The sequence below is a fragment of the Ranitomeya variabilis genome, chromosome 7 (genome assembly GCF_051348905.1).
Source record: "Ranitomeya variabilis isolate aRanVar5 chromosome 7, aRanVar5.hap1, whole genome shotgun sequence".
Classification (NCBI taxonomy): Eukaryota; Metazoa; Chordata; class Amphibia; order Anura; family Dendrobatidae; genus Ranitomeya; species Ranitomeya variabilis.
Genome location: NC_135238.1, coordinates 130,296,067 through 130,311,204, shown reverse-complemented (window position 1 = coordinate 130,311,204; position 15,138 = coordinate 130,296,067). Strand labels below are relative to the sequence as shown.

General features: G+C 48.1%; 2 protein-coding genes across 4 annotated transcripts in view; one reads left to right on the top strand and one right to left on the bottom strand.

The window, feature by feature from the left end:
• METTL21A (methyltransferase 21A, HSPA lysine) overlaps window positions 1-8,565 on the bottom strand; it is a 95,732-nt gene extending 87,167 nt beyond the window's left edge. Inside the window, exon 1 of one of the 2 annotated variants that reach the window (XM_077275724.1) lies at window positions 8,410-8,565. The gene's annotated coding sequence lies outside the window, so the exon portion shown is untranslated. Of the gene's footprint in view, window positions 1-8,374 lie in introns of both variants that reach the window. The other variant, XM_077275723.1, reaches the window with a different exon arrangement.
• Window positions 8,566-8,747: 182 nt separating this feature from the next.
• Window positions 8,748-15,138, top strand: part of CCNYL1 (cyclin Y like 1) — a 110,101-nt gene continuing 103,710 nt past the window's right edge. The window contains exon 1 of one of the 2 annotated variants that reach the window (XM_077275722.1): window positions 8,748-9,206. In XM_077275722.1, coding sequence (XP_077131837.1) covers window positions 9,047-9,206 — 160 coding nt within the window. In that variant the 5' untranslated portion in view covers window positions 8,748-9,046. The remainder of the gene's footprint in view (window positions 9,207-15,138) is intronic. The other variant, XM_077275721.1, reaches the window with a different exon arrangement.

The window sequence follows — 15,138 nt, the reverse complement described above, 5'->3', positions numbered from 1 at the left end:
CCTGCAGGTCGGCTGGGTGAATTTTCGTGAGCCAGGCGACTCCCCGGATCTGGCCTCACGGTACCTGCCAGCAGAGGGGGGAAGCTACCATAGGACCCCCGACGCTGCTTCCAGCTTCTGGAGCCCTTGCCGTCCCATAAAGGTAAACTGCGCAAGCGGCATCCAGGCTGGGTATCCTCTTCTCTCCACGCGTCTCCCGTAGGAACAGGAAACCAACTGTGGGAGCGAGGGGGACCGCCCCTTTTATCTTTCCATAGGGTTTCCTGTTCCTAGGGGCGGATCCCCTCTCTCAAGTGGGTGCTGTCGTGGCGAAGAGAAAATGTCCGTAGTATCATTTCAGAAAGGTAAATTTAAAACTGGTGTATGTACCAAAGGTTGCACATGCAATACAGAGTTGGTTGACATCTCATTTTTTAATAAAGGTTATACTTTAAAGGTTTTTTTGGGTGAGGTGATTTTAGAAAATAAAATGTGGTAAATATATTTTTACATGGTGGGTTCACATTTAAAAATATTTTTTTGGGGACATGGAAATGAATGGTATAACGTGCACCTGTTTTGGGTTTTGGTGTTCACCTTTAATGAACATTTCTCACATCATTTCAGCAGGGTGTTTATCGTTAAACATTACCTAGTTCAGGGGGTGGTCTAACTATAAATCCATTATACTTATTACAGATACACCAGGGACCAGGACAACAGCCGCCGCCTGTGTTCCCACCAGGACCACATCCAACAATCGTTAAAAGTAAGTTTTAAAGACCGCAAATCTGTTGTGAATTAGACTTTTTGGCTCCCTCTGGTGGTTACTAGTGATATGACTCTGGGATTTTCTTCCCTCAGTTTGCAACCACCTGGGTCGTTAGTCCAGGGGTGTTGCTATATAAACCTCTTGGATCCTTAGTCCAGTGCCTGGCATCGTTGTGTTCAGATCCTTTTTGTTTGCTCCTGTCTGCTGGTCCTGGTTCGTGCAAGATTAAGCTGGGTCTTGCTTCTTTGTTTTTTCAGTTATTTGCTTGCTCTCTTTTTTGTCCAGCTTGTACTAGATGTGATTCCTGACCTTGCTGGAAGCTCTGGGGGGCTGGTGTTCTCCCCCCGGGCCGTTGGACGGTTCGGGGGTTCTTGAATTTCCAGCGTGGATATTTTTGATGGGGTTTTTGCTGACCATATAGGTTATCTTACTATATTCTGCTATTGGCTAGTGGGCCTCTCTTTGCTAAATACCTAGCTCATTCCTGCGTTTGTCTTTTCCTCTTGCCTCACCGTTGTTATTTGTTGGGGGCTTGTATCCTACTTTTGGGGTCTATTTCTCTGGAGGCAAGAAAGGTCTTTCTTTTCCCTTCTAGGGTTAGTTGGTTCTCCGGCTGGCGCGAGACGTCTAGAATCAACGTAGGCACGTTCCCCGGCTGCTGTTATTTGTGGTGCTAGGATTAGATATATGGTCAGCCCAGTTACCACTGCCCTATGAGCTGGTTTTTGTGTTTGCAGACTTGGTAACTATTTCTGAGACCCTCTGCCATTGGGGTCATAACACAAATCTGCTACTTCAATGTGTAGAGCAGATTGCAAGTGTCTTTTAACTTACAGAGACACCAGGACCACAGCCGCCGGCCTTGCTACCGCCACAATGTCCTCTTCTGACAGCCCTCCTCCACAGCAACAGCGTGTATCGGTAAGTTAACACAAAAAATGTTTTTTTGTTTTTTTTTTTAATTTACATTTTTGTTGATCACTACATGCATAAATTATGTTTAAACAGGAAGCTGAATCAGATGAGGAGCTGTCAGAAGGGGGCGAGACGGGTGGAGAGATGCAAGTGGAGGAGGAACCAAGTGTAAGTAGTGGTGAAACAGTTGCTTCACACATCACACTGCACCATACACAAAACAGATTTTCATACATAACTAAACACAGAAAACATGCCTACATTAAAGAGAATTTGTTTCCTTTATTTCAGTCTCCTGCTGCTGCTGACCAGTCAGCAAATCGTGAAGGTTCTCCCAGCCGCTCCCAGAGTCGGCGGAATCGTCGCCGCGGTCGGCCATCAGTGAGTTTTTTTTTTGGAGGGGGATTCTATTGGTACTTTTGTGTTTCAGTGTACTAATTTATTTGTTTTTCTTTTTTTGCACAGGCTTCACAGCGTGCTCCCGCAGAAGACTTTGATGATGACATTGACAGTCTCATCGAGGAGGTTCGCGAGCGGGAGCCGCTGTGGAACATGGCTAACCGCAGCCATGCCGATAGCGGTGTAACCCGTCGGCTCTGGGACGAAGTGTGCCATAACATCTTTCTAAGATGGGAGGACCTTCATCCACAGCAGCAGAGCAAACTATGTAAGTATTCACTTTTCAGTGATGTTTTGAGCTGACTGTAATGTATTGCATTTACCAATTTTTTTTTTTTTCTTTTTATTCTTGTCTTCACAGGTGGAAAGGTTAGGAAGCGGTGGCGGTCACTGAGGGATCGCTTTAAGAGGGAATTTAATGTGGAGATGCAGGGCCCGAGTGGCTCAGCAGGAAGGAAGAGGAGCAGGTATAAACACGGCCCGGCCCTCTCCTTCCTGAGGCGAACCATGCTGAGCAGAGTGTAAGTATTCTACAGTCCACTAATAACCATGTTAACCTGTCTACTTAGTTTGGTTTCAGTCAGGGCTTTTTCATATCAATATTAATTTCTTTTGTTTTTTCTTTCACAGCACCTTCTCCAGCCACCGGTCGCCTGCATCTTCCTCTGCGCCCTCTGGAGCGATCCCTCCTGAGTCCGCCACTGAGGGCCACGTCGGTAGGCCCCACACCACTGACCCCTCTGTCCCCTCCACTTCATCCGCCCCAAGCAGTGGAGCATTATTGCAGCCTTCCTTGCTCGCATCTGATGCTGAACAGATAGCGTTCCCTTTACCCCACCCCTCTGATCCTGCCACCTCTAGACCACCATTAGGTTCGTGGCGGCAGCGACAGAGGGGTCAGGAAATGAGCTATGCTCCTGAATTCTTACATCTGAATGCATCCTTCCAAAGCTCTTTCAAAATTTTGGGAGAGCAAGTGACTGCTGGTTTCAACATGGTGCAATCCCGCATCAGTGAAACAAGTCATGAAACCAGCAGTCGCTTGGATAGGCTGCATTCAGATGTAAGTCAGTCTCCGGCAAATCTTTTTTTCCAATCCATGCTCAGGAGCATAGAAAATCTTTCTTTTGAGCAACAGATGCGGGTAATGAATACCTGCCATAATGATCTACTGAAGGCCCTTAACGAACCCCAATCTACCCACACATCCACTACAATTCCACCCCAGGCCCCACCCCAGGCCCCATTTCCACACCATGCCCCACCCCAGGCCCCATTTCCACACCATGCCCCACCCCAGGCCCCATTTCCACACCATGCCCCACCCCAGGCCCCATTTCCACACCATACCCCCATTACCAAACCCAGCCCCAATACCAAACCCAGCTCCAATCCCCACACCAGCCCCATTACCAAACCCAGTCCCAATACCCACGCCAGTCCCAATACCCAACCCAGTCCCCATACCCATCCCGGCCCCCCAAACCAAATTTCTTCCCCAATGTTTTCTTCCTTGCCCAGCTTATCTTCCCCAGTAAGTATTCCCCCTACCCCAACACCACCCCCCTCTGGTCAGCCTCCTGGTTTTACCCCCCCCTTCCACTGCACCCCAACCAAGTAGGGTTTCCCCACCTATCGACGTGGTCCAACCTTCCAGCCCCTCCTCCCCTCGTCTCTCCACCCCACACTTTGAAGATTTATGACATTATGTACAAATGTTAAAAAATTTTTAAATAATTTGAAAAGTAAAAAAAAAAACAATTTAAAAAAAAAAAAAAAAAAAAAAAAAAAAAAAGAGTTCAAATAAAATTATGTCTGATTTAAATTCTACTCTTTGTGTGTGTGTGGATTTATTAAGGTAATATGGTAACTAATAAAAAAGGTAAACTAAAAATAAACACCAGACGTGTGAAATGTACATATTGGTTTTATTAGCCAGAAAACCACGCTTTTGGGCCTTTTTTTTTTGGGGGGGGGAGCAACACATTTTTTACATAAACAAAACACATGGAAAACAGGTCACACAATGATGTCTTGCCATGGGATCCACCCGACAGGTGACACAAAATAATCCGCAAACTGGTCCCTCATCCTTGTAACAGAACCTGTGGAGCGAACTGAGCTGCTGCGGTAGGTGGTCTCGAATTCTTCGTCATACAAGGAAACGGGCTCCTTTGAAAGGACAGGCTTTAACAACCTCGTCTATAGTTGTGGTTTTCAGTTTGATTGCCGTCAGTAGAACTCGCCACTTCGCCGTCAATATACCAAAAGAACACTCTACTAACTCTTCGTGCTCTAGTAAGCCGGTAATTAAATACCCGCTTGGTATGGGTTAAGTTCCGGCTACTATACGGTTTCAGTAGGTGTGGCGAGAGTTGAAAGGCTTCATCACCTACACAGACATATTCCATGGCTGGTTCACTTGTTCCTGGCAGTGGTCTGGCTGGCGGGAAATCGTAGGTCTCTCCATACAGGCAACGACCCATTGGAGAGTTTTTAAAAACTTGCGAATCGTTGGACCGTCCATACGCTCCTATGTCCACAGCAAGGAACTTGCAGTTGGCGTCTGCAATAGCCATAAGGACGATGGAGAAATACTTCTTGTAATTATAGTACTCCGATCCTGTTCCTGCCGGTTTCGCAATCCTTATGTGTTTCCCGTCAACTGCACCCACACAATTTGGGAAATTGCAAATTTGCTGAAACTGTTCTGCACTTCTCAACCAGATGTCCATTGATGGTTGGGGGATATACTCTGGCTGTAAAGTGGTCCAAATAGCCCGACATGTCTCCTTCACTATTCCTGAAATAGTGGAAATGCCCAGCCGGAATTGGTAATGGAGCGAAGTCAGAGATTCACCCGTAGCTAGGAAGCTGAAAAAAAAAAAAAAATTGCACAGACCAAAAAGTTTCAATAAATGGCACTGTGAAAATTTTTTTTAGGACGGGACACACAATAAAACCTGCATGAAAACGGTGTAAAATAGTGGAATGGCCGCAAACAAAACATTACATGCTGCAGAAAATAGTGCGCAATATGTCAGCGCAGTATTGTCTGCAGCATGTAATATAACATTAAAAATGACCAATGAAAGAAAAAAAAGAGGCTTACCGCAGGGTCACCATCAGCCGCTCCGCCGGTGTGATGGCAAGCCTCATCCTTGTGTCCTGTCTTCGGATGACATCCTCCAGTTTTTCAAGCAAAAAGTCAAAATGTTCCTGCCTCATCCGTACGTAATTGTAGAATTTGTGTGGATTGTGCCGCAACTCCAGGTACAGAGTGGACTGGACACCCCGGGTCATCCGTAGTTGATTAATCGGATGTATCCAGAGTCGCCTCCGTCTCCGTTGCTGCAGAAGCATCCTACGCCTTTCCGCTGCCGCCTCCTTCTCCCGCACTATGATACCCAGCCGATTCGTCTCAAATATAACGTCGGTAACCAAACTAGCAATCCTCCCAAGAACACCTTCCATCGCTGCCACAAAACTAAAACCCTCAAAGATGGGCTGTAAAAACAGTAACTATGCAAAATTAGAACTCAGCCACATATGAATCCAAAACTGGATACAACAAAAACTCCCCAGCAATATATATAATCCGAAAAAAGGAGTCATAGAGTTGTCTTTAAAGGTACAAAAAATTAACATATTTATTTAACACCCATACATATAGGAAATGCTAATAGTAAAATGTACATACAAAATCAAAACATGATAATATTGTGAATAAAGGAAACAGGTAGACAAAATCCACAGGTCGTACCTAAAATGTACGCCTTGAGAGTCCAGGTAAACACAATGCGTAAGTGGCAATACCAACTTACAGATCCCACCCACAATACATTTGAAATAAGGGGTTAACAGTTAGTAAGAAACCGGACCTCACCCATGTTAGACGTGGTATGAACCTGTGGAACCGCCAGCCCCTACGCGCGTTTCGCGTAGGCTTCTTCGGGGGGCTGTCCAGCGTGTGTCACTGGGTGATTTTTATATAGGGTCACCGCACCTGATGTAAATCAAGAGGCAATGTAGCGGCGCATGTCCGAGTGGCCACGGCGCCGGAACTAGCATCGCCGCCCGGACGTCCGGTTCTAGCGGTGAGACAGGGAGCCGTATCCACGGCAACCATGTCACACACGCCAGAACCAATGGGCGCCCGCGGCGACGCACCGTCACGCCGACGTCACAGACATGCGCACAGGCCCCGACGGAGGACTTAGGTGAAGAGAACGGATCTCAGTATGTATAACCAATTATATTAAGAGTATAGAGTGTAAAAGTGCTATAGTGCAGTGCAAAGTACGTGCGGACAACAGGATAAGTGGTACAGAATGTACATATACGTACAGAATAAAAATCAGTGGCATAATAGGAGAACAAATATTATAAAAGACTTAATAAGGTGCAACATTATTATAACCATAAAAGCGACGTGTCAAAACTTGAGGTTCTCCAGTGAAAAGGTGAACAGCCATATTCATATGTGCCTATTCCGCTCAGATCACCTATCTCGAGATGCGGTGGAAGTCACTGCTGATAATATTCACATTAGGAACACTGAAAATAAAATACAGTACAAACAAAAATTATTAAAATATCAAAAGACACACAGAGACAATAAAATCTAAGTCCAGAGAAACCAGAACATCAAAATCTAGAGGAAGGAGGCAAAACTATTCTGCTCGTTGAGTCCATATGGGGTCACTGTATTAAGAATGGTAATCCACCTGCATTCACGTTGGAATAACAGGCGTTTACTATCACCACCTCTAATACCAGTATGGATCCTATCGATACCCCACACTTTTAGCTCATTAGGGTTACACTTATGTTTTAACCAAAAGTGTCTCGGAATGGTTTTTAAATTTCCCACCTCGCTCTCATCCTTTGCAGCTATAATCTCTCTAACATGCTCACGTGTTCTCACACGTAACTCCCTAGATGTAAGCCCTATATATATAAGGTTACAAGTGCATTTTGCGTAGTAAATAACATGCGTGCTTTTACAGGTAATGTATTCTTTGATCGTAAATTCTTGTGACCCATCCGAGGACGTGAAAGATTTGGCGCGCTGATGGTTTCTGCACGCCATGCAATCCATACAAGGGAAGAATCCTGCCCGTGGTGAGTTGGTTCCAAAAAGAGTGGGGGGTTTTGCCACATAGTGGCTTTTCACTAATATGTCACGCAGATTTTGACTGCGTCTGGCCGTTACACGTGGATTGTCTGTTAGGTGCTGACTCAGCAAAGGATCTGTTCGTAGAACAGACCAATGCTTTGATAAAATGGACCTGACTTCATCCCATTTTGAATTAAAGGTGGTGATGAACCTAGTACCCGCCTGTTGTGCATTCTTACCCACCTTCTTTTTCCCAGACACGTGATGTAGTTGGTCCTGGGATAAAAGAGATGTCCTGTTTGTATGTTTGGCCCTTTTATACCCTTTTTTTTTTTTTTTTTGGCAGCAAACAAAACATTACATGCTGCAGAAAATAGTGCGCAATATGTCAGCGCAGTATTGTCTGCAGCATGTAATATAACATTAAAAATGACCAATGAAAGAAAAAAAAGAGGCTTACCGCAGGGTCACCATCAGCCGCTCCGCCGGTGTGATGGCAAGCCTCATCCTTGTGTCCTGTCTTCGGATGACATCCTCCAGTTTTTGAAGCAAAAAGTCAAAATGTTCCTGCCTCATCCGTACGTAATTGTAGAATTTGTGTGGATTGTGCAGCAACTCCAGGTACAGAGTGGAGTGGACACCCCGGGTCATCCGTAGTTCATTAATCGGATGTATCCAGAGTCGCCTCCGTCTCCGTTGCTGCAGAAGCATCCTACGCCTTTCTGCTGCCGCCTCCTTCTCCCGCACTATGATACCCAGTCGATTCGTCTCAAAGATAACGTCGGTAACCAAACTAGCAATCCTCCCAAGAACACCTTCCATCGCTGCCACAAAACTAAAACCCACAAAGATGGGCTGTAAAAACAGTAACTATATAGTTTTCCATATTTTCCAGTAGCCAATCAAATTTGGGAGCCTCCCATTTTAAAAACGGATCCGTTGTAAAAACGGATGCAACGGATGCAATGTATCCAGTATTTCGACGGAAACGTTTAGCGGATTTGCGACGGATCCGTCGAAATGCTGTATGCGTTGTATACGTTTTTCACTTTTTTGACGCATCCGTTTTTTCGGCAAAATAGACGATTTGAGACGGTTTGCAGTTAACGCTAGTGGGAAAGTAGCCTTAGAAAGCCTCGTGCTGCGGTCACAAACACCCGATGAGAGCAGACGGGTCTGCAGCAACCTACCTGTCACAATATGGAGTAAGTGCTGCGCCTCTTACCCGCCCCGCAGAAGCCTCCCAGCGCTGCTACAATGCTGCTGCTACAATGCTGCTGCTGCAGTGCCGGAAAGCAGTGAAGACAGCACAACTCTCCAGCATTCAAACTCAACTGGAACGTCGGGTGACTCGGGAATTAATTGTGCGCCCCAAGCCTCATTCTGAAGTAGCTCCACCCAGGAACATGATGATTGGTGTACTGTACATAACACTGACACGTGACTGGGTGGCTGACGCTCGCATTGTGCTACTAACGGCAACACGCCCATATTCGCCACAAGAGGCTCTATGATTGGCTGGAATAAAATCTAAGGCTCACTAATGTCTCCGCCCACCATGCCTCCTATTGGTGGACTATGGAGACGGCGGAAAAGAGCTCCCGGAGGTAGAGAGGAAGGCGTGACGTCGGCGGAGGGGTGTGTGGAGCGTCACGGAGTCACTCCCGCCCTCAGCTCCCGTGGGACCGGCTGGGAGAAGAGGATGCGGTGTCCCGCCCGGTCATCCTAGCAGCAGTGGCCGTCATTACTGTACCTGTGTTCCATGCCTGTGTCGTGAGTGCTCGTGACGGGTGGGAGGAGGCCTCCAAGCGGGAGGAGAGCCTAGCTGCTGGTCCTCACTGCCACCTCACGGGGAAGCCAGCATGGGCAATACGGTGACTTGTTGTGTGTCCCCGGATGCCAGTCCGAAGATTGTCCGGGCCCGCGAAGTGGTGGATCCGACGGACCCGTACCAGGTGGACCTGGGGGAGACCGAGTCCGGCTCCCACCTACAGCACATCAGCGACCGGGAGTTCCCCGATGGTAAGCGCGGGGCTGCTGCTGGGGCAGGGAGTGGGCGCAGGGGACCGGCAGCGTGTGCCAGGAGGGGTTATAGAGGGCGCTGTCAGCGTTCTGTAGGGCTTCGGTCTGTGACCTTATAGGGTGTGTGTGTGGACCTGTGTGTGTGTGTGTGTGTGGACCTGTGTGTGTGTGTGTGTGTGTGGACCTGTGTGTGTGTGTGTGTGTGTGTGTGTGTGTGGACCTGTGTGTGTGTGTGTGTGGACCTGTGTGTGTGTGTGTGTGGACCTGTGTGTGTGTGTGTGTGTGTGGACCTGTGTGTGTGTGTGTGTGGACCTGTGTGTGTGTGTGTGTGTGTGTGGACCTGTGTGTGTGTGTGTGTGGACCTGTGTGTGTGTGTGTGTGTGTGTGTGTGTGTGTGTGTGTGTGTGTGTGTGGACCTGTGTGTGTGTGTGTGTGGACCTGTGTGTGTGTGTGTGTGTGTGTGGACCTGTGTGTGTGTGTGTGGACCTGTGTGTGTGTGTGTGGACCTGTGTGTGTGTGTGTGTGTGTGGACCTGTGTGTGTGTGTGTGTGTGTGGACCTGTGTGTGTGTGTGTGTGTGTGGACCTGTGTGTGTGTGTGTGTGTGTGGACCTGTGTGTGTGTGTGTGTGTGTGTGTGTGTGTGTGTGTGGGTGTGTGTGTGTGTGTGGACCTGTGTGTGTGTGTGTGTGTGTGGACCTGTGTGTGTGTGTGGACCTGTGTGTGTGTGTGGACCTGTGTGTGTGTGTGGACCTGTGTGTGTGTGTGTGTGTGTGGACCTGTGTGTGTGTGTGTGTGTGTGTGTGTGTGTGTGTGTGGGTGTGTGTGTGTGTGTGGGTGTGTGTGTGTGTGGACCTGTGTGTGTGTGTGTGTGTGTGTGGGTGTGTGTGTGTGTGTGGGTGTGTGTGTGTGTGGACCTGTGTGTGTGTGTGTGTGTGTGGACCTGTGTGTGTGTGTGGACCTGTGTGTGTGTGTGGACCTGTGTGTGTGTGTGGACCTGTGTGTGTGTGTGTGTGTGTGGACCTGTGTGTGTGTGTGGACCTGTGTGTGTGTGTGGACCTGTGTGTGTGTGTGGACGTGTGTGTGTGTGGACCTGTGTGTGTGGACCTGTGTGTGTGTGGACGTGTGTGTGTGTGTGTGTGGACCTGTGTGTGTGTGTGTGGACCTGTGTGTGTGTGTGTGGACCTGTGTGTGTGTGTGTGGACCTGTGTGTGTGTGTGTGTGTGGACGTGTGTGTGTGTGTGTGTGGACCTGTGTGTGTGTGTGTGTGGACCTGTGTGTGTGTGTGGACCTGTGTGTGTGTGTGTGTGTGGACCTGTGTGTGTGTGTGTGTGGACCTGTGTGTGTGTGTGTGTGGACCTGTGTGTGTGTGTGTGTGGACCTGTGTGTGTGTGTGTGTGTGTGTGGACCTGTGTGTGTGTGTGTGTGTGTGGACCTGTGTGTGTGTGTGTGTGTGTGTGTGTGTGTGTGGACCTGTGTGTGTGTGTGTGTGTGTGTGTGTGTGTGTGTGTGGACCTGTGTGTGTGTGTGTGTGTGTGTGTGTGTGTGGACCTGTGTGTGTGTGTGTGTGTGGACCTGTGTGTGTGTGTGTGTGGACCTGTGTGTGTGTGTGTGTGTGGACCTGTGTGGGTGTGTGTGGACTTCTTCCTTCATTAGTGTCCCCGGCGCCTGTGCTGTAAGTTCGAAGGGCAGCGCAACTGTGCATGCCTGAAAAAAAAAAATAACAGCGCCGGGGATGCTACTGAAGGAAGAGGAGGCGGTGCCCCACGTGCAGAGGCCCTGAGTGACGGCTGTGAGGCGTCTGGATTAGGGGGGAAAGAGCTGCCCCCCCCCCCCCCCCCGGACGATTTCACAGGTATGAGGGACAAATTACAAAAGCGATTATTGCAGCTGTGCCAGGGACCCGAACTAAAAGGGCCACCTTGTCAGAATGCAGCATTAGTGCTGCACAAGGCGGCTCTTTTAGTTACAAACGCCTGGGGGGGGTGACAGGTTCCCTTTAATCAAAGAAGTGGGAGCTGGAGGGCAAACAAGTACCGTATTTTTCGGACTATAAGTCGCACCGGACCATAAGACATACCCCAAATTTGGGGTGAAAATTGCAGAAAAAAAGATTTTTTTTAATAAGATGGGGGTCCGTCTTATTGTCTGAATTTACAGTATCTTACCTGAGGGCTGGCGGTGGCAGAGCAGGGTCACAGGAGGCATGGTGTCGGCAGAGGTGCGGTGGGCGATATGGCGTGCACCTGAGCAGGGTCCCTTCCTGTTTAGGTGGGCGACGCCACGGCCTGGTGTCCATGGGGGGGTTGCAGCAGTGCTGTGGCGGCAGAAGAGGTGCAGGGATGATGAGGCGCAATGAGCGGTATGGCGTGAGCAGGGTCCCTTCCAAAGGTGAGGTGATGCAGCGGCCCGGTATCCAAGGTAAGCAGTAGAGCCGGGTGAATCATGGCTTTATCGGTGGCGGCGACCATCTTACCGAGGCCGCGCGTGCGCAGATGAAGTGATCTGCTTCCCGGGGCTTCAGGAAAATGGCCGCAGGAGGCCACGCGTGCGCAGATGGAGATCGTGGCGACCATTTTCCCGAAGCTAAGTTCGCAGATTTAGATCTCGGCTTCAGGAAAATGGCCGCCGCGATCTCCATCTGTGCACGCGCGGCCTCCCGCAGCCATTTTCCTGAAGCCCCGGGAAGCAGAGCACCCCATCTGCGCACGCGCGGCCTCAGGAAGATAGCCGCCACCGATAAAGCCATGATTCACCCGGCTCTGCTGCTTACCGGGCCGCTGCATCACCTCGCCTGTGGAAGGGACCCCGCTCACGCCATACCGCTCACTGCGCCTCATCATCCCCGCACCTCTGCCGCCACCAAACCACTGCCGGTAAGCCTGCATCCCAACTATAAGACGCACCCCCCATTTTCCCCCCTTTTTTGGGTGGGAGAAAGTGCGTCTTGTAGTCCGAAAAATACGGTAGGTGCGACGGTGTAGTGAGATATTTGGTTGTGCCACGATGCACCGAGCACCTGTGTGTATGAACAGTCATTCTGTGCTAACACAGTCCCTTTAGTTTAAAGGGAACCTGTCACCCCCCAAAATCAAAGGTGAGCTAAACCCACCGGCATTTTGGAATGCTGTAGATAAGCCCCTGATGTAACCTAAAAGATGAGAAAAAGAGGTTAGATTATACTCCCCCAGGGGCGGTCCCGCTGCGGTCCGGTATGATGGGTGTCGCGGTCTGGTCTGGCGCCTTCCATCTTCATACGATGACGTCCTCTTCTTGTCTTCACGCTCTGGCGCAGGCGTACTTTGTCTTTGTGCCCTGTTGAGGGCAGAGGAAAGTACTGCAGTGCGCAGTCGCTGGGCCTCTCTGACCTTTCCCGGCGCCTGCGCACTGCAGTATTTAGCTCTACCCTCAACATGGTAGACAAAGCACGCCTGCGCCGGAGCCGCAGCGTGAAGACCAGAAGAGGACGTCATCGTAAGAAGATGGGAGGCCCCGGACCACGACGCCCATCGGACCAGAACCGCAACGGGACTTCCCCGTTTGAGTATAATCTAATTTCTTTTTCTCATCTTATAGGATACATCGGGGGCTTATCTACAGCATTCCAGAATGCTGTAAATAAGCCCCTGATGCTGGTGGGCTTAGCTCATCTTCAATTTTGGGGGTGACAGGTGCCCTTTAAGAATCACTGTAGGGTAAAGCCGCTGCTCTTCTGGTGACTTTGTTGTGCTTGCTGCCTGCTTGGATGGAGTCCTCTGGTATTCTGGATGGTAGAAAGTTTGTGTCCTCTGGGGTTGAGTGCTTCTTCCTTTCTGTTAGAGCTTTTGGACTTTAGATCTGATTTTGCTGCTGATTTCTGGATGTAGAAATACTTTTGTATCTTGTTGCCTATTTGCTTGACAGCACTGGATAGAGATTGTCACCACTCACTGCCCTTGAACCAATGGAGGTCACAAGCTGAGGGCATTGCTTTTGTTGCTGATAGAAACTGATATTCAGCTTCTAAAAGGTTAATTCCAAAATGTTGTTATTCCTTATCCATTGCATTGGGGATAACCCTCTTATCGCTGGGGTCCAAATACTTGGGACTCGCCGAGATCAGAGCTTCATGATCCAGGCACTGAAGGTCTTTAATAGAGCCGAGGTATAATAATAATATGGAGTGGCAGTATGGTTGTGCTGCTAGACCGAAATATGTGCTTGCCCTTGTTACAAGCAGAGGCAGCTTTGCTTCTGTAGTATTGGAGAAATGAGGCACCAAATCTGTTCCAGCTTCACAGCAGGCTATACAGCAAAGATATTGCAAGCATCGTACTCATTGCTTAAGAGACCAGCCACTGCTGATACGCTGCAGAGGTGGCCAGTAACCTAGGCAACAAGCAGTAACTTTCAGATAAAAATGTCATTCTTGATGGCAGTTACCGTTTTTATTAACTAATAGCACAGTGACTTATTGTCATTTGCTTTCAATATTGCACATTTGCCAGAGGAAGCTGTGATACTATTGCTGCATGTTCTTTGCTCCAATATTAGTTACTAGATAGTGGCCCGATTCTAACGCATCGGGTATTCTAGAATATGTATGTATGTATGTATGTATGTACGTTGCGCTTAGCACAGCCACGTAGTATGTAAGACAGCCAGCCACGTAGTATGTAAGACAGCCAGCCATGTAGTATGTAAGACAGCCAGCCACGTAGTATGTAAGACAGCCAGCCACGTAGTATATAGCCATGTTGGCACCATATCCCTGTAAAAAAAAAAAGAATTAAAATAAAAAATAGTTATATACTCACCCTCCGGCATCCACCGAAGCTTTCCCGACGCGCGCGATGTGGCTGCCAGCTTCCGTTCCCAGTGATGCATTGCAAAATTACCCAGATGACTTAGCGGTCTCGCGAGACCGCTAAGTCATCTGGGTAATTTCGCAATGCATCTCTGGGAACGGAAGCTGGCGGCAGCATCGCACGCATCGGTGGATGTGGGAAGGTGAGAATAGCACAATTTATTTTTTTCATTAATTTTAACATATCTTTTTACTATTGATGCTGCATAGGGAGCATCAATAGTACACAGTTGGTCCGGGATGGGGCTACACACTGGCACTGACTGGAGGGGAGTAGGGAGGGGCAGGGTGGATTGATTTAAATCACGCCGATTTAAATCATGATTTAAATCACGATTTAAATCAAAAGATTTTTTTCTATTTAAATCGGATCGATTTAAATCATGATTTTAATCATGATTTAAATCACTGATTTAAATCAAAAGGTTTTTTTTTAATATAAATCACGATTAAAATGAGAAGTGAGAGCAGTGCGCATGTGCGCCCATAGTTACACGGACGAAACTAGGGGCAACGATCTAACGCCAGGGTGAGGGGGGGACCCCAAAGTAAGTAAAAATCTTTTTTGTTTTACTATATGGCAATAGGTAGGTGTTTAAAAGCAGCATGTCTTAATTGTATAAACTATTAATAGCCTCCACATTTTGTTCATACTGCCCCTTTAATGCCACACTTCTAGCTTGGTTTCACTTTTGGTTTAGTTTCTTTTTCCATTCAGTTGACATGCCCAAACTTGTTGGATAGTCAGCATCCTACAGAAACCTCTGGAAGAGCATGGCATTGTGAATGTTACACATATACAGCCTTTATTCTACTGAGTTAAACAACTCAGCTTTATCTCATGATGGAAGAACCTTTGGATGGTAAAATATTTTCCTCAAAAAGCAGTTTATTGAAAAAAATCCGATTTAAATCAAAAAAATCCGATTTAAATAAAAAAAAATCCGATTTTTTTTGATTTTTTTAAAAAAACATTGATTTTCATCCACCCTGGGGAGGGGGCACTGACTGGAGGGGAGTAGGGAGGGGCCAATTCGCGGCCGGACTAAGCCTGTCGGACTTATCAGCGACGGACACAGTCCGTCAGCA